Source organism: Myxocyprinus asiaticus, chromosome 5 (assembly GCF_019703515.2).
Source record: "Myxocyprinus asiaticus isolate MX2 ecotype Aquarium Trade chromosome 5, UBuf_Myxa_2, whole genome shotgun sequence".
Classification (NCBI taxonomy): Eukaryota; Metazoa; Chordata; class Actinopteri; order Cypriniformes; family Catostomidae; genus Myxocyprinus; species Myxocyprinus asiaticus.
The window spans coordinates 29,414,552-29,432,937 of NC_059348.1; the positions used below are offsets into that span (position 1 = coordinate 29,414,552).

General features: G+C 36.5%; 1 protein-coding gene across 1 annotated transcript in view; it reads left to right on the forward strand.

Moving 5' to 3' along the window:
* Nucleotides 1-726: 726 nt before the first annotated feature.
* LOC127441528 (ephrin-A2) overlaps nt 727-18,386 on the forward strand; it is a 110,099-nt gene continuing 92,439 nt past the window's right edge. Inside the window, exon 1 of the mRNA XM_051699062.1 lies at nt 727-1,730. Within this exon, the coding sequence (XP_051555022.1) occupies nt 1,621-1,730 (110 nt within the window). The 5' untranslated portion in view covers nt 727-1,620. The remainder of the gene's footprint in view (nt 1,731-18,386) is intronic.

Here is an 18,386-nt window from a genome sequence, read left to right on the forward strand (position 1 = left end):
ATTATGTCCAATAGTTGTCATGTCATTTAAAAATTATTTTGCCACTAATATATATATATATATATATATATATATATATATATATATATATATATATATATATATATATATATATAATATTATATTATATTATATTACATAATTTTTATTTTTTCAAAAGCTAGTGTAGGCCTTGTTAGCCAAGTCGACAAAACTGTCATGAAGATCGCAATATAACACAAAAGTGATGCTTAAAGAAAACGTAGGCCTACATTTTGTGAGTAGAATATTTTTATCGGGTATCATTTCCAATCAAGCTGCAATTTGGTAAAAATTATGCAAAAACTGTGAAAACAAATAGTTTATTGTGTGTATTTAGGATACACAAAATGATAGCTATTAAATTAGCCGTAACAAGACAAACAGGGTTTGTTCCAAAACGTTAAAAATGTCATTTCCACCACGGATTAATATTAAACACAAAACAGAATTTGAGGTGTGGTTTAAATTACACAATTTTAATAACTTTCAGAGAGAGAGAGAAAATTACAAAAATGACATAAATCTCATGTGAAGCTGTTCAGCCATTGTTGAATACTAGTCGCCAAAAAAAAAAAAAAAAAAAAAACTAGTGGAGAGTGTGAAACTTGTTTTAACTAGACTGTATTTTTCTAGATGTCCACAGTGCTCAAAGTGAACGAAGTTGAAGAAACAAACATACGAGGAATCTTGTGAGGAAGAGAAAATATTGAGGTGAGTTTGAAGAGAGCGCATCCCAAAGTCACGCCCCTTTCTGAAGGTAGCCCACTAATGATAACTGTCTGACGCGAATCAGATTCGGGATTATCAGATGAATTATGAAGAAGTGCGTGGGTCAAAAAGTCTTAAAATCTGTCACGCAAAACTGATTTAGTCAATCGAAACTAAACATTTAGCAGATCCAAAAAGCTGTTTCAAAGAGTGCGAGAACCCAGAAATATCTCAGGCAGAATGGGGCAAAATTGCCTTTGTTCCTTCAGGACAGACAGGACTCCGTGAAAACGGGTTGCGATGGCGTCTTGCCTCCTCGATTGTCGCGAGGCAGAAACAACATGATTCCACCGACAACTGAGGGATAACTTGCGCAAATAAGATGCACAACTGAGGAAACACGAAACAGAAAGGCGTGTGTTGTAGATGGGGATGTGTTTCATGTGTGCTTCTCGTGTAGATCACATGGGGTAAGAGGTATCTGGAAGTTACAGCGCAATAACGGGCAGCATCACTAGGACACTCGAGACGCGCATCGCCTTGTCCCGCATTCAGATGATGGACGGATTTCTGATGCGCTAGAAAATTGGCTCACCGCTGCCTGGACTGCACCGTGGACCATAGTGGACCCCTCTTGCACCATACGAATTCATTGCTATGGATTTTTTCGATATAACTTCAAATGCATGCCGTATTTGAAATAAGCCACAGAAAGTGATGCTGCTCCTGCGGTCGGAAGGAATACAAATCGTTCTGGATTACATGTCTTTTATAATGTGCCAAACTACGTACATAGATCTTACTCAAGCATCCAGCTATTTGAAAAGTTGTGTCTGAAATAAGCGAGCGAGAATATTCGTTTCGAGGTGCAGACTAGGATCAACAACTCAAATGGAGTTGACGGTGGTGGTTTTTGCGGTTGTGTGTTGGGCCTCCGTATGGTCGGACGACAGGATCATCTCAGACAGACATGCGGTCTACTGGAACAGTTCAAACTCCAGGTAAGTGTCCGTTCACAAGTGAGCCCTCCCGCGGCCACCTTCCACCGCCGTTAGGCACAGAAGATGGAGACGGGCTTTTCTTGTGTTTGTCTTGTGCATTCATTTGATAAAGCACAAGGTCTAAATTACAAAACTTTTGTGTGGATTGTGGGATTTGCGTCGTCCACCAGAGATTTGTGACATAGCTTAATATTGGTTTAAATGACTGAGGGTTGAGAATTAAGCAACTTGTGATCATATTTGCCTGAATTTGTGCATTATAGCTGATGATGGCAGAGTTTGGCAGTCCAACCTTTTCCAAATAATTCTGATATTTATTTTTATCATGTTCAAACTTGCTTGACTTGGTTGATCAGTGTCGCTCCCCCAATTGTGGCTGATACTGTGATTTAGATAGATATGATAGAACTTTAAAATCCAGATTTATAATTGCAAATAAAATGTATAGACGACAACATTGCTGATTTAATGGAAACTTATTTTATGCTATATTTACTTAGGGCAAATATTTACTCAAAATGCACTAAAACATTTGAAAACATCTTAATTGTTTTATTCTTTGACAAGGATTTCTATAGATTTTGGAACTGACACTTGACGCATTATCTTAATCAATTAATCGGCCAACCGGACACAGTTATCGCAGATGCTGACTTTCTCAAAGTGGCCAAATGTCAGCCAATGTATTGGTTTATGAATGGCTGAAAAATAATACTGCTGTATAAAACCATGCATGTACGTGGTCCATCCAATCATCCATCCAGCCAGCCAGCCAGCAACCTTCCATTAATCAATAATCCATCAATCCATTGAAGATTTTTTCAGAGATTTTATTGTGTATATTTTTTCTACTATGATGTGTATTCACACACCAGATTCATGATGAACAGCAACCACACACATTTCCACATGCTGACAAAATTTGAAATCCTAAGTTCTCAGTGAAGTTCCCAGACATTGCCCATTTCTCCTTTTTTCAAGGGTATCCTTGAACAAGATTCTCTAACTGGCATGGTGGGTTTGCTCAGGGGATGTCAGCCTAATGGCTTTTGACATGCAGCTCCTCAGGTAGAGCTTGGCTAGATAAATAAACACAGCAAAGGTGCTCTCACGGCTGAATTAACAAAGTTAAGAGTGGCTGTCTTGCAGTACATCAGTAGTCTGTTGAGGTTTAAAATATTAAAGAGGCTCAGAGGAAGATTTCTTTGCAAGCTCGGTGCACACTCTTCCACCTCAATAGAACGTATTGCTGGATTAGAATTTTTAGCATTAAATAAGCCACCGAGATGCGTTCCACCTGCATTAATCCTTATTTAGCGAGATGCTCTGCCAGTTTCCTTTGTATCTTAAGACTTTGCTGTGTTTAGATGATAAATGAGATAAATGTGCAGTGTGCAAGTCCCAAATCCATTTATGAAACGTGATTTATTTTTACTGTAGCAATAAATTCAGCCTAATCTCATTAATATATGTAGCTATTTGTATGTTAATATTTATAACATTTAAACGTACATGTTTGTATATCTGGATAGACACTAAAATGTACAATATGGACATTTGAAAGCATCTAAAACGTAACATTTTTAAGTATTTACAGCTTTAGAAACCTAAAATATTGACGAATCCACAAATATATTTGAATACACAAATCAATTATAAATATATCTGTACAGTTTTACTGTTTTATTGATATTTTAGATCCTTAACCCTACCCAACCTCTAAACATAACCATTTTTCAACAATATAAAAACATATAACAAGTATGTACAGTAGCAATAATTTTTGTTACAGTATATTAATTATATATATATATATATATATTACAGACGCTTATCCCACACCTATTCGTAAACCTAACCATAACAATTAAGCATATAAAACACATAACAGGCAGATAAATTTAATCACAATAATTTATTCAGAAAAATGTCAAAATTCAGTACAAAAATAGTCCAAAGGGAGATGCACTGCATCCGATGTGCTCCAATAGCTTTGTGTGAGGTAGAGAGTGGAATTTAAATTATTAATCGCTCTAAAACTTCTCCTGATGCACACCGTAACAGCGCTGTCATATCTCATTCAGATATATACATCACAGAATACGGCATGTGGCAAACGGTCACGAGACACTTGAGAGCCAATGGCATTCGACATCACTGCCATAAAACCGGTGGTCATATTGCTTCTTGAGGCAGTGTCATGGGCGAATTCTAATCGAAAGTGATCATCCCTATGCCCTACTCACTACGAAGGACAGAGCTCTTGATGTGGCCACCCTGAAGGGAGCATGACATTACAATTTGAATGTAGCTGTCACTAAAAACATATAACAAGTATGTACAGTAGCAATACATTTCCTGTATCTGTTGCTGACGGCACGCTGCATGAGTGTTTGTAGCTTGCTAGCCTGCTTAGCATTGCTTATTCTTATTCTTATACGTTCATCATTTTATCCTTTGCCATTTTAGCATGTGCTTCGGATTTTTTAGCTTTTCCACTGTTTCATCTGTGTGTATTATACCGTGCGCACCTGTTTCCCTTGTTTTTTTTTTCTTTTTTCTGCTTTTTTTCCGCTTGTCTACATCTCGCGTCTCGACTGTGTGCATTAGTTTTCTCCACTGTGTTTTACATGGATTATTGCATCAATCTCAAACATCTGCTGATCAGGAACCACATCGATCTCAAATTCTCGCTGCTCAAGAACAACCATAACAACAAAAACAACAAACAATTGCGGTAAGTCATGGCATCCGCTCATGTTATTTCTTCCTGCATTATATGCCACATGTTTATTATAGCTTCTTCAGTCAACAGTGAGGGATTCACATGTGATAAATGTAAGGAATTAGTCAGGCTGACGGAGAAGGTTAATGATCTAGAGACACACATCCCAACACTAGTGGAGGTCAATGAGAAAGAGAAGCCGGTAGATACTGTTTCGGATGCGGGTAGTACAGCGAGTAACACACACACTTTGTTTCCGGCTCTTGAGCCCCTGCTGCAGGGCGATTAGGTGACGTCTCGGCGGCATACTCGCTCAGCAAAGCGACACCACTCTCCCAGTCCTGTTAGGGTTTCCAGTCGATTCTCCCCATTCAGTGATGCATCCACTAAGAATCATGTTGAAAGAGCCCTAATAATTGGTGATTCTCTTATAAGGAACGTGGAAATAGAGACTCCAGCCACTACTGTTAAATGCATTTTGGGTGCCAGAGCATCTGACTTCAGATAAAATTTACAAGTGCTGGCTAATGTGAAACATAGATTTTCTAAAATTGGTATTCATGTCGGCACTAATGATGTCCGGCTTCGCCAGTCGGAGATCACTAGAGATAATAATAAAGAGGTGTGTGAACTTGCAAAAACAATGTCAGACACTGTAATATGCTCGGGCGCCCTCCATACTCATCGTGGTGACGAGGTTTATAGTAGATTAGTGTCACTGAATGGCTGGATGTCTGAGTGGTGTCCGGAGAATAGCATAGGATTTATAGACAATTGGAAGAGTTTTTGGTGTAGACCTGACCTGCTAAATTGAGACAGACTCCATCCCTTCAGGGAAGGTGCCGCTCTCCTCTCTAGTAATTTGGCTCATAGTCTTAATAATGATAGTATTTGACTAACTGGGGCCCAGGTCAGGAAGCAGACAAACTGGTTAATCCGAACGTCTGCTAGCTGCCTTGAGATGTCACACAGGTCACATAAACCACAACACATAGAGACTGTATCACCTAGATATCATATAGAAGTAATTTATAAAAAATGTGATTAAGGTGAACTTTGGGGGGGAAAAAATTGAAGATAAACATCATATAAAAGGTAGGGCTACTAAACATTAGATCGCTTTCTACCAAAGCACTAATTGTAAATTAAATTATTACAAATCATAGTTTGGATGCGCTCTGTTTGACTGAAATCTGGCTTAAACTGGATGAATACATTAGTTTAAATGAATCTACTCCCCAGGTTATTGTTATAAACATGAGCCTCGTCTGAAGGGTTGAGAAGGAGATGTTGCTACAATTTATAGTGAAGTTTTTGGTGTTACTCAGAGGACAGGATATAAGTTTAAGTCTTTTGAACTAATAATGCTTAATATGACACCATCAGATATAAATAAAAAATCTCTGTTGTCTTTTGCCCTTGCTACAGTTTATAGATCACCCGGGCCTTACTCTGGTTTCCTTGGTGAATTTGCAAATTTTCTATCTGATCTAGTAGTTAATGTAGATAGAGCTTTAATTGTCGGTGATTTCAACATTCACAAAGATAATGAAAATAACACATTGGGATTAGCATTTATTGATATTCTCAACTGTCTTGGAGTCAGACAAAATGTGACAGGACCAACTCATCACCATAATCATACGCTAGATTTAATTCTGTCATATGGAGTTGATGTTGATACTATAGTAATTCTACCACAGAGTGATGACATCTCAGATCATTACCTCATCTCTTGTTTGTTGCGATCAGTTAATGTCAATCTACACTACACAATCGTTCAGGTAGAACTATTCTTTCAACCACTAAAAATAGCTTCACTAATAATCTTCCAGAATTGTCTCTCATACTCAGTAAGCCAAAAAGCCTAGAAGAACTTGATGAAATAACAGAAAATATAAATACAGTCTTCTATAGCACTCTTGATAGTGTTGCCTCCTTTGATTAAAGAAAATTAAAGAAAAAAGCCTCACACCGTGGTACAATGATCACACTCATGCTCTCAAGAAAGCAGCTCGGAAAATGGAGCGCAAGTGGAAGAATACAAAATTAGAGGTATTTCACGGTGAATGGGAGGATAGTGTCTGTAGCTATAGAAAGGCCCTAAAAGCTGCCAGGTCAGCATATTTTAGCAAATTCATAGAAAATAACCACAACAATCCTAGGTGTTTATTCAGTACTGTGGATAAATTGGTGAGGAATAAAGCATCGACTGAACCAGGTATTCCATTGCAGCACAATAGTAATGACAATAGTCATGAATTTCTTTACTGATAAAATTGAAATAATCAGAAATAAAATTGGAACTATGCAATCAACTGTCACAGCACCTCAGAAAACAGTGTCTCACAATTTTGCTCACAAGCAACTTCAATCCTTCGCTATCATAGGTCATGAAGAGCTAACAAAACATATCAAAAAATCAAAAGTCACAACATGTATGTTAGATCCAATACCAACTAATCTCTTAAAAGAGGTATTCCCAGTAATCTCAGAACCTCTTCTTAATATTATGAACTCCTTGCTATCCTTAGGACATGTCCCAAGAAACTTTAAAATGGTAGTTATCAAACCGCTTATTAAGAAGCCACAGCTTGATCCTAGAGAACTGGCTAATTACAGACCGATTTCAAATCTACCATTTATGTTGAAAATACTAGAAAAGGTAGTGTCCTCCTAACTATGTTCATATATTCCATTTCTCTGTAGAAATGAACAATATCAGTCAGAATTTAGGCCCCATCATAGTACAGAGACTGCACTTAGAGTTACAGATGACTTGCTCTTATCATCTGATTGCAGCTGCATTTCTCTTCTAGTGCTTTTAGATCTTAGTGCTGCCTTCGACACGATAGATCACGACATTCTCTTGAATAGGCTGGAGAATTATGTTGGCATTAGTGGACTTGCATTAACAGTGTTCGGGATGCAGACACACTCACTTAGTTTAAGTCAAGACTAAAGACTCATCTATTTAGCCAGGCATACACCTAATTTATCCATCAACTCACAATTAGGCTGCTTTAGTTAGGTCTGCCGGAACCAGAAATATCCATCATGATCTATAATTCTGCATAAAATTGAATGGTAGCTACGCTAATATTATTCTGTTTGTTTCCATGTCTCAACCTCTGGATTCATATCCCGAGGTTACCAGAGACTGCCAGATCCAGCTTCATTCCTGCTTGGTGTCGGACTCCACTGCTACGTGTCACTGAGAGATGACGACAAACTATAGCCGGTGCTAGCCAGATATCACTTCAGTTTTTTGACTTCAGAGGATGAACTGATGCCAACTCCAACTGTAAGACATGGGATACTTCATATGCCACTTTCTGAACCTTGGACTTAGGATGGACTCCATCGAACCTCACCGAAATGCCCTGCAGGTTGAACTGCAATGCACCTCATCATTTATCTCTGCCTGCATCACCTTTGTCTATTGACGGACTACACTCTTGAATTGGAATACATAGTGTAGACTACCACTGAATTGCCAACAAAAGCCTTCATCAGCCAACTAACAAAAGGACAATGCATCTATGGTAACTTCTGCAGTTAATCCAGGATGGACTTCAGAGACATCAGGCAGTGAATATAATACCAATTAATAGGTCCCTCAGCCAATGGAATTGCTGTGATGTCAGAGGGAGATCGATTTCTCACGACAGCGGTAGTTTTTGAATTTTGAAAAGTAAACCAAAGCACGCAAGTTGATGGTGACGGTGGGCGCTATGGTGGATGGAGACAGAGATGAATAAAAGGCTTGAATTTAGGTTTCTTCTTCACAGAAAACAAATCTGAAGATTTGGAATATAGTTAACAAATGTATGGATTCATTTTAATATTGTTTTATGATGCTTTTTGTGGTTTATTATGTTTTTTGGCATATCCTGAAAACTCTTTTTGTGTCTGTCACACCTGACTCAAAGATGTGACATTTAAGGCAGACGACACGGCAAAATTAACTCAAATATAATTTATTACAACAAGGATAATTAAAACCACATAATCAAAAATATCCGTAACCAATAATGTTAGTCAGTAATGACTCCAAAACAAATACATAAATTAAAAACAAATGTTCTCAGACACTGGAGCATGGGTCTGGCAAACTGACTAAGCAACAGCTTAGTGGCCGCCTCACTTCACAACTGCACGTTGCTTAAATAAGGTGCCATGAAGAGATTCACACCCCAATCACCAATCAGACCTACAAATGACAAAAAGAAGAAACAACCAAAACCACAACAACTGTCATAACAGTGTCCCATGACAAACAAAAATAAAATGGCTAACAAATGATTAAACGAGTTTTTATTCATTTTAACATTTTAAAATGTAGTCTTGGTTAAAGTGATATAATCATTTAAAACATTGTATAGGGCAGCAGAAATCACACAGAACTGAATTAAACCATTAAAATGTCATATTATAATGTCAACTGCATTAAATAAATGTGATGACATTTAACTAATCTCACTGATTATAAATTAAATGTAATTAACTGATTAACTCTATGAAATATTCAATATTAATAAATTCAAACAGTACACATAAACATTTGTACATTTCTATAGGTGTTAATATGTAAAATGATGATGTTTAGATGCGGTCAATATGTCAATATTGTAAGTTTTTGTGTCTATGTAAACGTAAGAGAATGTACGTTTGCTAGAACCAAACTTTACGTGAGAATATATATGGATTCTCATGAGATCACATTGATAAATTTGCATGTCTCATTTTGAAATGTTTTATTAGATAGTCTTATATATACGTATATATACTTCTACAAATGCCTTTTTTTAAGTGATGATAACCCTGTTGTGTTCACAAGCCGATGCTCACAAAAAACATGTATTTCTGTTATTTTTCAGCGAATCTATCAAAAGCATTTGCACCCCACTAAGGGATTGTATGAGAAACAATAAAAAAAAAAAATAACGCACAGGGGTCAGCTTTACATTTCAGCCAGTCCTAACCTCCCTTCTAGTCCTCTTGCAGTATTATAGTCACAATTGAGGTGACTGTTTGCAGGGCAATTCACCTTGAGCATTAAAAGCTTGCCATGAATCATATTTTCTCCTCCTAAGCTCCCTGTCAGGGGTTTTCTATTGAAGCGCACACTGAAAAGAAGATGGACATCCCCTCAATGCCAATATGGTTGGCCTCTTGGGGGTCCACATGAAAAAAAGAAGATGCCCAGCTCTGTCATCCAAGAGGATGGACTAATCTAATCCTGTGGTTTATCCTTCAAAAGGCCCTCTCTTCTTGAAAGCTTTGAGGTTCTTAAAAGAATCCCGGTTCATAGCCTCGCTCTCAAGTTGTGCTGTGGTTGGCTGGGGACAGCTCAGTGCTCAGTGTTGTCTCGACCTTCGCAAAGGGAAAAAAACAAAAACAAGTGGAGCTGAGGAATCCAGTGCTCACAGTGATTCATAGATGGCTGCTGTCATTATTCCCTTGACAGCTCACACTGCTTTTTCTGAGACACTGCTGCTGCCTTTTGGTGCCTGCAGGAGTGCTTGCCATTGATGTTCTGCCACAGCAAAGTAACTAAATTTTATTTGCATGCTAGTTCATCTCTAAATTGAAACCATTATTGAAATAATGAATATGTGAAAAGGTCTAGAGGGAAACCACGAATATCCCAGGCAGAAAAGGGCTGTGAATATCTTGAAGCAAATTGCCTGCACAACACAATGCATCGGCAAGTCCAGTTTGCAAGTCATTATATCAGCTTATTATTATCTGTGATTGAATTTAATTAAACATAACCTCTCATCTGATTTTTGAGATGGAGTTGCACAACCGTTCATGTCTAATGATTTTGACGATCCACAGCTGTGTTGATGTAATGGCTTTGAAATACTTGTCTTGGGCCTCTGAGCTCTCTTTACTTGGGAAAGAATCTTAAAGCACAGCAATACGTTTCAGGCTGTGATTTATACGATACACTTGCATGTACATTTGCTGTCTTGTTTAGCATTTTCTGTTGGAATTAAATGTATTTAAATGAAAATACATTTTTATCTATTTATCTCTTCATGCTCATTTGTCTTTACACTCTTCACTCAGATAGCAGAACATGTTGCCCCCTACTCTGTTTCTAAGTATCAGAGCGCTATCAAATTTCCTTTTGTCAGACAAAGCAGGTTGAAGCTCATGTAGCTGTTTGCACAGCAAGAGGTTGGGTACTCATGTTCTGATTTGTCATTCCTATCTATCTTAAGCTCGCCTTTGTGGCAGAGAAAAAAAAAAGTCTTTTCAAGATGTTTTCACCCAGCAGTCTCCGTAGAGACAGTCCCCTCCTGAGGCCACAGTTCTGAAATCTTGCTTCAGATGACTTACATTTTCAAAACACAGCAAAATCTTGGCAGGAAACAGGAAGGTTTTTGAAAACAGGAATGGATGTTAGTTAAATTGTATTCCTTCTCTGTTTGAAAGTCTCCTTGTGATGTTTCTGCAAGTGGAAGCTCAGATGATGCTCTCCAGGTGCTTTACGAGTGACTCATCATCATATGGGAATACTTAAAAAAAATATGTAGGTTCACCGGTTAAAGATTCATCCCCTTTGGTTTTATCATTTGGTTCCAACATGTCATAGTAGTCTGTGCTGTTTTTATTTTTACCCCTCCTCATTCTCTTTATCATCCTTAAGCAAATAATTCTGCATATCACTGGTAGTTAATTTTTGCAAGGTAAATTGTTTCACTGGTTTAAGTCATAAGTTTTAAAGGTCTACTAGACACTAATTACATCTCAGTATCTGTTGTATATTAATGTAGTTTCATGGTTTCCTAAGGCTTAAACATTTCGGCCTGTGGAACAGCAGTGTATGTTTATGCGAGGAAAACAAAATAAAAAATTTACTTTGAGACAGACGTGGTGTAAAGGTTCCCAGTACATAAAATCAATGCTCTTAAACATTTAAAAATAGTACAAGGTGCAGCTTTAACATTGGGGATCAAACCTGTGGCAAACTGCTGTATACAGTAAAAGTTTTTCCACTTTTCACAAGCAATCTCAGAATGTATAGAAGACTGTACTTTTTCAGTGAAACTTTAGCTAGCTTCATTGGAAATGGTGTTGTTGATTTTGATATTGCTGTAAATCTTGTCTTCAGTGCTTGCAGGATATGCCGTGTCTGTCTCCCGGGAATACAACTCAAGCTGTCAGAACATTTGCAGCACTGTGGAATAAAAGCTAGGCATTGTTTTAGAGCATTCGGTTTCAGACCTGCCGCATGCTTGTTCAGCAAGCATTGAATGGACCAACTGTATTTGAGATGTTCCAATGAGACTGGAAGATTCAACCGCTGGTGGACAGAGAGATTTCCTTATTTGTAATTCTTTTCTTATCACTTCTAACAGACAAGAGCATTTTAAAGCAGAGCAGTATCTGTCCCTTTGCATGCACAGCTAATTGAGTGCACTCAATAAATTGTGATAATGTCCTTCACCTCTTTTTAGGTGAAGAGAGGGACTCGTGATAAGGGATTGAATCAGTGAATCAGGGACTGAGTGTTTGCAGCTCATCAGGCCTCACTGATTAATAACATTTCAGCAGCACTTCGCGTTATCACCGTAAGATAATGAAGAGTTTATATATTTCACCAGATCTCCTCAGCCAAATCTACAATTCATACTGGATGTGTTCTTCCATCCAATCACTTTTAATAGGAGCGGAATTCGAGTGTTACGGCAGATGGGAAGATCGTCTTAAATTTGGATCTGTTCCTTACACAAAGCCATCACATGGCATTGGAAGATTCGGAATACATCGCACAAATAACATGGATTATTTTTATGAGAATTTTTATGATGCTTCTCTCATTTTTGAGCCACAACTCTGACATTCTGAAAACTACCTTTGTGTCCTACGACAAACAAAACTATGAGCTAATAAGTAAATGACGTAATGAGAGTGTGTTGAATATTGCCATAACATAATGCAAAATTAATAACATGAAACAAACTGAAGAGGAAAATGTACCCTTTTGTAAATTTAGTCAAAACAGCAGCAGAAGCTAACATAATAGTCTATACAAAGCAATTGGGACACTTGTAGATGTGGTCTCATTTTGCTCAGTGTGTCAGTGTTTTATTATTTGCATTTAAAATATATATATATATTTTTATTTGCATTTAGCATAGTTTTTCAGTGCAGTCTGTAATGCTATCAGAACAGATCTGAGTTGCAGTTAAGAACCACTGTATTAAGGTACAAATTCAATGTGACAGTACAGTTTTAAACCAAGAACATTCTAGAAATTCGATATAGAGTTTCCTGACACAGATTATCTGCTTTTTTGGGGAGTAGCGTGAAGTTCTCCTTTTTGCTGCCTTAAACCAAGCTATGACTCTCCATTGTGTTCAGCAGCAGAAAGTGGTTGTCCTATATCAAGCCCATTGCTGTCTGTGTTTCCCACCCCCTCACAGACATGCCCACAGTGGTTCTTAATTAAGAATGTTGTCACAGAATAAAACTTCAACAGATTGGTTATTGATTGAACCTCCTTTCTTGGCAACAGTTTCCAAATCCCCAATGACTTTTTCGCCAGAGGCAGATATTACACATGAGCACTAGGTACTGCATGTTTAACTCCCCCATTATTCTCCTAAGTCATTTTGTGTGCTGTATATCTATTATGTTTGCTTATTTATCAGTGTCTTCTAACTGGAGATTAAGATGGGATGAAGCATAATATTCAAACACATTAGACAGAGCTTGCTTTTGGCCTGTGTGTTTAAAAGGCAATTTAAGATATTGAGATAAAAGCTAAATACTAAACCTGTTTGCAGACATTAGGCATTGATTCCAGGGTATGAAATATAATCCCTCCCTGAGGCTTGGTCTCACATAACATTAAGGTGTTACGCTATTGCGAGATAAGATATCATTTAACATTTGTGTTTTAGACCTCAGCTAACCACAGATCACCTCTAAACATAGCACTTTGAAACACTTTTGAGAAATGTTGTTTCTTAACTCCTACTCTTAGTAAAATAAAACCCCATTTACAAAATAACAACATAATTAACACCATCAAGAAAGAATTGAAAATAATTATCATTTAATGAGACTAGTAAACTTTATAAAGCTTGCATGTTTGTGAGAGGAAAAACTAAAGAGCTCCAATGAGGTTACAAGTATTGGAAATGGACAGTTCTTGGCCCCTTGTGCATCTCCTTACTATGTCATGCTCTTTTTGGTTTTAATGCCAAACACACTGTGAAGAATATCAATGAAGTGGATGATAGAGAGAGGGGGAGGCATCGCTAATTTTTTAACGCCTTCAGGAATATTTTATGCATCATATCAGAAAGAGCTGCATAGTATTTGATTGATTGGCTGCACTTCAGACATGGCAAACTGACAGTGTGGAGGTGTCAAACTAACATGCAAGGCTTGTGTTGCTTCATATGTCTGATTTTAAATGTCTGCATGGTTTCCAGTTTCATTGGTAAAATTAACTAGTTAGTTTTATTGTCCAGATGACCAAGACAGTGGTAGCCTGCGGCAAGAAGTGGAGAATATTTGCTGTGAACTTCAAGTGGACATGGGACTTGAATTTTCTCTCTGCTGCAGGCAGAGTGCCATAATGCCTCACAAGGTGCCAGACATACTCTCATCCACAGGACATCTTTGCCCGCTCAGATTAATGGCAGCGATGTTCTCTAATGGACCATGAGAGCTGGGTCCTATTATGCACTTGGTGACCAAGTAATAATTTATTCACCTTATGCCATAGAGTGTTTTGAACTATTCTCAGAGTAGCAAAACATGGCAACAGCTCTGTGGCCGTTTTTGAGATTTCTTTGCACCAAACGTGTAAATTTCCTGGAGAACTAATTAGTTTTCCGAAATCTTACTTATCTCTGTACTGTTTTCTAATTTATGGGGATGTGTGAACAACTTTGTTGTAGGAGAAAAGATGTGCATTGGAGATCAATTTGATTCAGAGCACACCTTTAGTATTTCCAAATCTGCTGGCTTTTCTGAAGGAAGATCGATTAAAAAAAAAAAAAAGGTAATCGCTGTGACATAAAAAAGTTACACTGTAAAAAAAATCCTGTTAAATTTATGGTATAAAACTGGCAGCAGTGGTTGCCAGAAATTCACCGTAACCACATTTCAGGCTTTACGGAATGTAATTTTGATGCCTGTACGGGTAAATTTTACTGTGCAGTACCGTCATTTATATTATTAAATGATAAACTTGATATATTAACCTGAAACTGTAAAAATCTGCTTTTCACTTTATAATGTAATGTAAATCACAGCAGTAATTACAGAAGGACACGTATCAATACTGGCCCTTCCAGAAGCAATGACCGATGAACATGTAAAGACAGTGCTTAGTGTCACTCACTCAAACACTAAACACCATCAGGGTAACACAATTATTCAATAAACATGTAAACAACTAAACTACATCAAATATAACACAGAACACCCCAATCTACATAACTGATATTAAAAATAAGAAGAAACATGACTATTCACATAAAATATAATGAAATGTAATGGGTCACTCAGGGAATTCTGGGAACGCCCGATTATTGTTTTTTAAAAATAATTTACAGTGAAAAGTACATGTACTCTCTTGTTAAGCATAATATATGTTTTTACCATTAATTTATGGGAAAATCATACTTTTTACCTCTAAAATTTTTTAATTTTTACATCATTTTACCGTGTACATGTATTGTCTTTATAAATATATATATATATATATATATATATATATATATATATATATATATATATATATATAAAATTACATATATTTTAAGGTAACTATCCGTTAATGAATTAAAGTTGTTTTATCGTAAAAATTACAGACATTTTTTACAGTGTACAATACGATTAATGGTGGCTCCTCTCGTAAGACTTTGTGCATCTACATTAATGGATCATTATTTATTTATTTTATGTTAATTTTAATTTATTTGAAAGAGACTGTAAGAGAAATGGGATGTGAAATTTGGAAATGTTTAACATAAACCATCATCTTGCAAAGCAAGGCAAGGTTATTTGTATAGAACATTTTATACACAATGATAATTCGAAGTTCTTACATAGGCATAGAAGAAAATGAGAAATAAAGACCATAAATAATGAAATTTGAAATAATTTAAAAACATAACATTAAAACATGGAACATTAAGAAAAAGGTGAATATATATATATATATATATATATATATATATATATATATATATATATATATATATATGAATTTGTATTTTAAATAAAATGTTATTTAAAAAAATAATTAAATAATAATAATTAAAAAAAAATCTGTTAAAAGACAGTTAATTAAAGGGTGGCATTTTACCACTAAGGTTCTTATTGCACAATAAAGGTGGAGGATGCAGTGTGTTATTTTAGTTGAGTGTAAAAAATGTTTATCTAAAAAATTTGCTTCATGTGGTAACATGTAAATTAACTGATTTTAAGTCAAACATTTTATTTAACATCACAGAATCAACCTTAATACATTAGGTTACACCAACAAAATAATTTTAAATAATTTTAAATCAGATAAATAGCTTCTTAAGGTAACAAATTGAGGTTACCACTTATTGTATTGTAGTTCAGTGAAGATAAAATTAATTCTCTAACCCTATATAGTTCTCAAAAAGCAAGTGTTTTTGTAGGAAAACCTAACAAAGTTAGCATCATCATATACGTAAATTCACGGTTCTGGTGTTTTTGGAAATACCCCACACTGTTTTTGTTAACTTGAATCATGTTGCCTGTCAAAAATGCCTCCTTGGTCTCTTATCTATTTTCTGTGTTTTTGTGTGCTGAGATCTGAGCTGCCCAGTCCCTTTTTGCTCATGTTGGGGGAGTCTCATGGTGCTCACTTTAATTCTGTGAGGCAGGCATGTATAAATAATTCATTTCCCCTTTGCTAGCCTTATTTCTGCATGTGGTACAAGTTTTACTGCCAATATACAGGGGAGGGTTTTGGGGAAATGCAAGAAGGTTAAGAAAAAAGTAAAAACCGCTTTTTCTCTACCCCTCTTTTCCCTTCCTCTCTCTCCATATGTGTTTTCTTTTTTGTTTACACAACGTCTTTGTTCCACATATCACCAGTGTGCAGATTGTTTTTCCGCAGCCAAGAGCAATCAAACACTCAAATACTTTGATGAATGAAATCATCAGAGCTTTACAACATTACGCACAGGTCACATTTTAGAAACCATGGCTGGTTTTGAAGAATTTGAAAGGCCATGTTGACCTTTTAGGAGCCATCAAGTTAATGTTGTCAGAAATAGAGATACTGCCCTTAACTGTATCCTCTTTCTTTATCTGAAAAGGTGTGCTTCTTTACTGCATGAAAATGCTGAGGACAAATACAATGGATAACCCCTGTAATTACTACAGACTTTACTTATGCAAACAATTGTAAGATGGATTCCTTTAACAATGAAAGTGTGGTGTCAGTGAGTTCAGTGCTTTAATTTAAAGTGAATTTTTGCAGAAATGTCAAATTATAAAATATATAACAAAAAAAGCTAGATACCATGGCACTCTAAATAATTACAAATCCTTTATCACATGGCTTAGTACAAAAGAAAAAAAAATAGTTTTACATTTTGTACTAAGCCATGTGATAATAGAGACTTTTTAAGCCTTTCATGTTAACTAATGTAGTTAACTAATGTTAACAGATGCAACCTTACTGTAAAGTTAATGTTAGTTAATGTGTCATGTATCATGAACTAACAATGAACATTTATTTTTCAGCATTTACTAGTCTTGGTTAATTTTAAGTTATAAATATACTATTGCGTCATGTTAGATAATTGGATTTTGAAAATGTATATTTAGAAATTAATTATACATAATTTTATTAAATGTAAATGCTCTAAAAGTATTGTTCTTTCTTAGTTCATGTCAACTGATGCATTAAAGGGATAGTTCACCCAAAAGTGAAAATTCTCTCATCATTTACTCACCCTCTTGGCATCCCAGATGTGTATGACTTTCTTTCTTCAGCAGAACACAAACGAAGATTTTTAGAAAAATATTTCAGAATACAGGTAAATGGTGATTAGATCTTTGTAGCTCCAAAAATCACATAAAGGAAACAGAGAAATAATCCATATGACTCCAGTGGTTAAATCTTCAGAAGCAATATAATAGGTGTGGGTGAGAAACAGAACAATGTTTAAGTCCTTTTTTTCTCTAAATGTCCACTTTAACTTTTACATCTGAAAGTGAAAGTTGAAAAAAAGCATTTTTCCCCCTCAACCCATAAAATTACTGTCTCATTATTGTCACCGGTTTGGGGAGAGGAAGGACCCGAATGCAGAGTTAAAAAACAAAACAAAAATACTTTATTAACAAAACAAACAAAATCCCACAAGGGAGAAAACATAAACTACCCTGAAGGGGAAAATGTTATACAGGGAATGGCAGAGGGAAACAGGACCGCACAGGAATAGGAAGGTTATCAGGGTAAACAGGATACTAGCACACATGCAGAACTTCCTAGAGAACAAGATGAACTAGCACTGGACAGCAAACATGAGGAGACCAAAATAGGGAGAGAAATCAAGAGGGGCAGGTGTTAACAATGAAATAATAGCGAGCAAACAAGGAGGCAGGGTGTGACGTCAGCTCTCACAAGCAGGCAAAACAACCGATTGGCATGAGCGCACATTGCCGAGACAATGAGGTGATATACACTTATGCCAATCGACAAAAAAGACGAGAACAGACACTTGTGTGAGAGTTCGGTCACACACACACTAGACACCTTACTGAAGTGACCGAACCTCAGCACAAACAAAAAGACAGCTCGCGCCCCGGGCGCATGACGTAAAGCAAGCACAACGCGCATCTGCGGATGCGAGAGACAGACAAGGATTATTGAGTGCATGCATCTAAGATGACACAAGCACGATGCACCC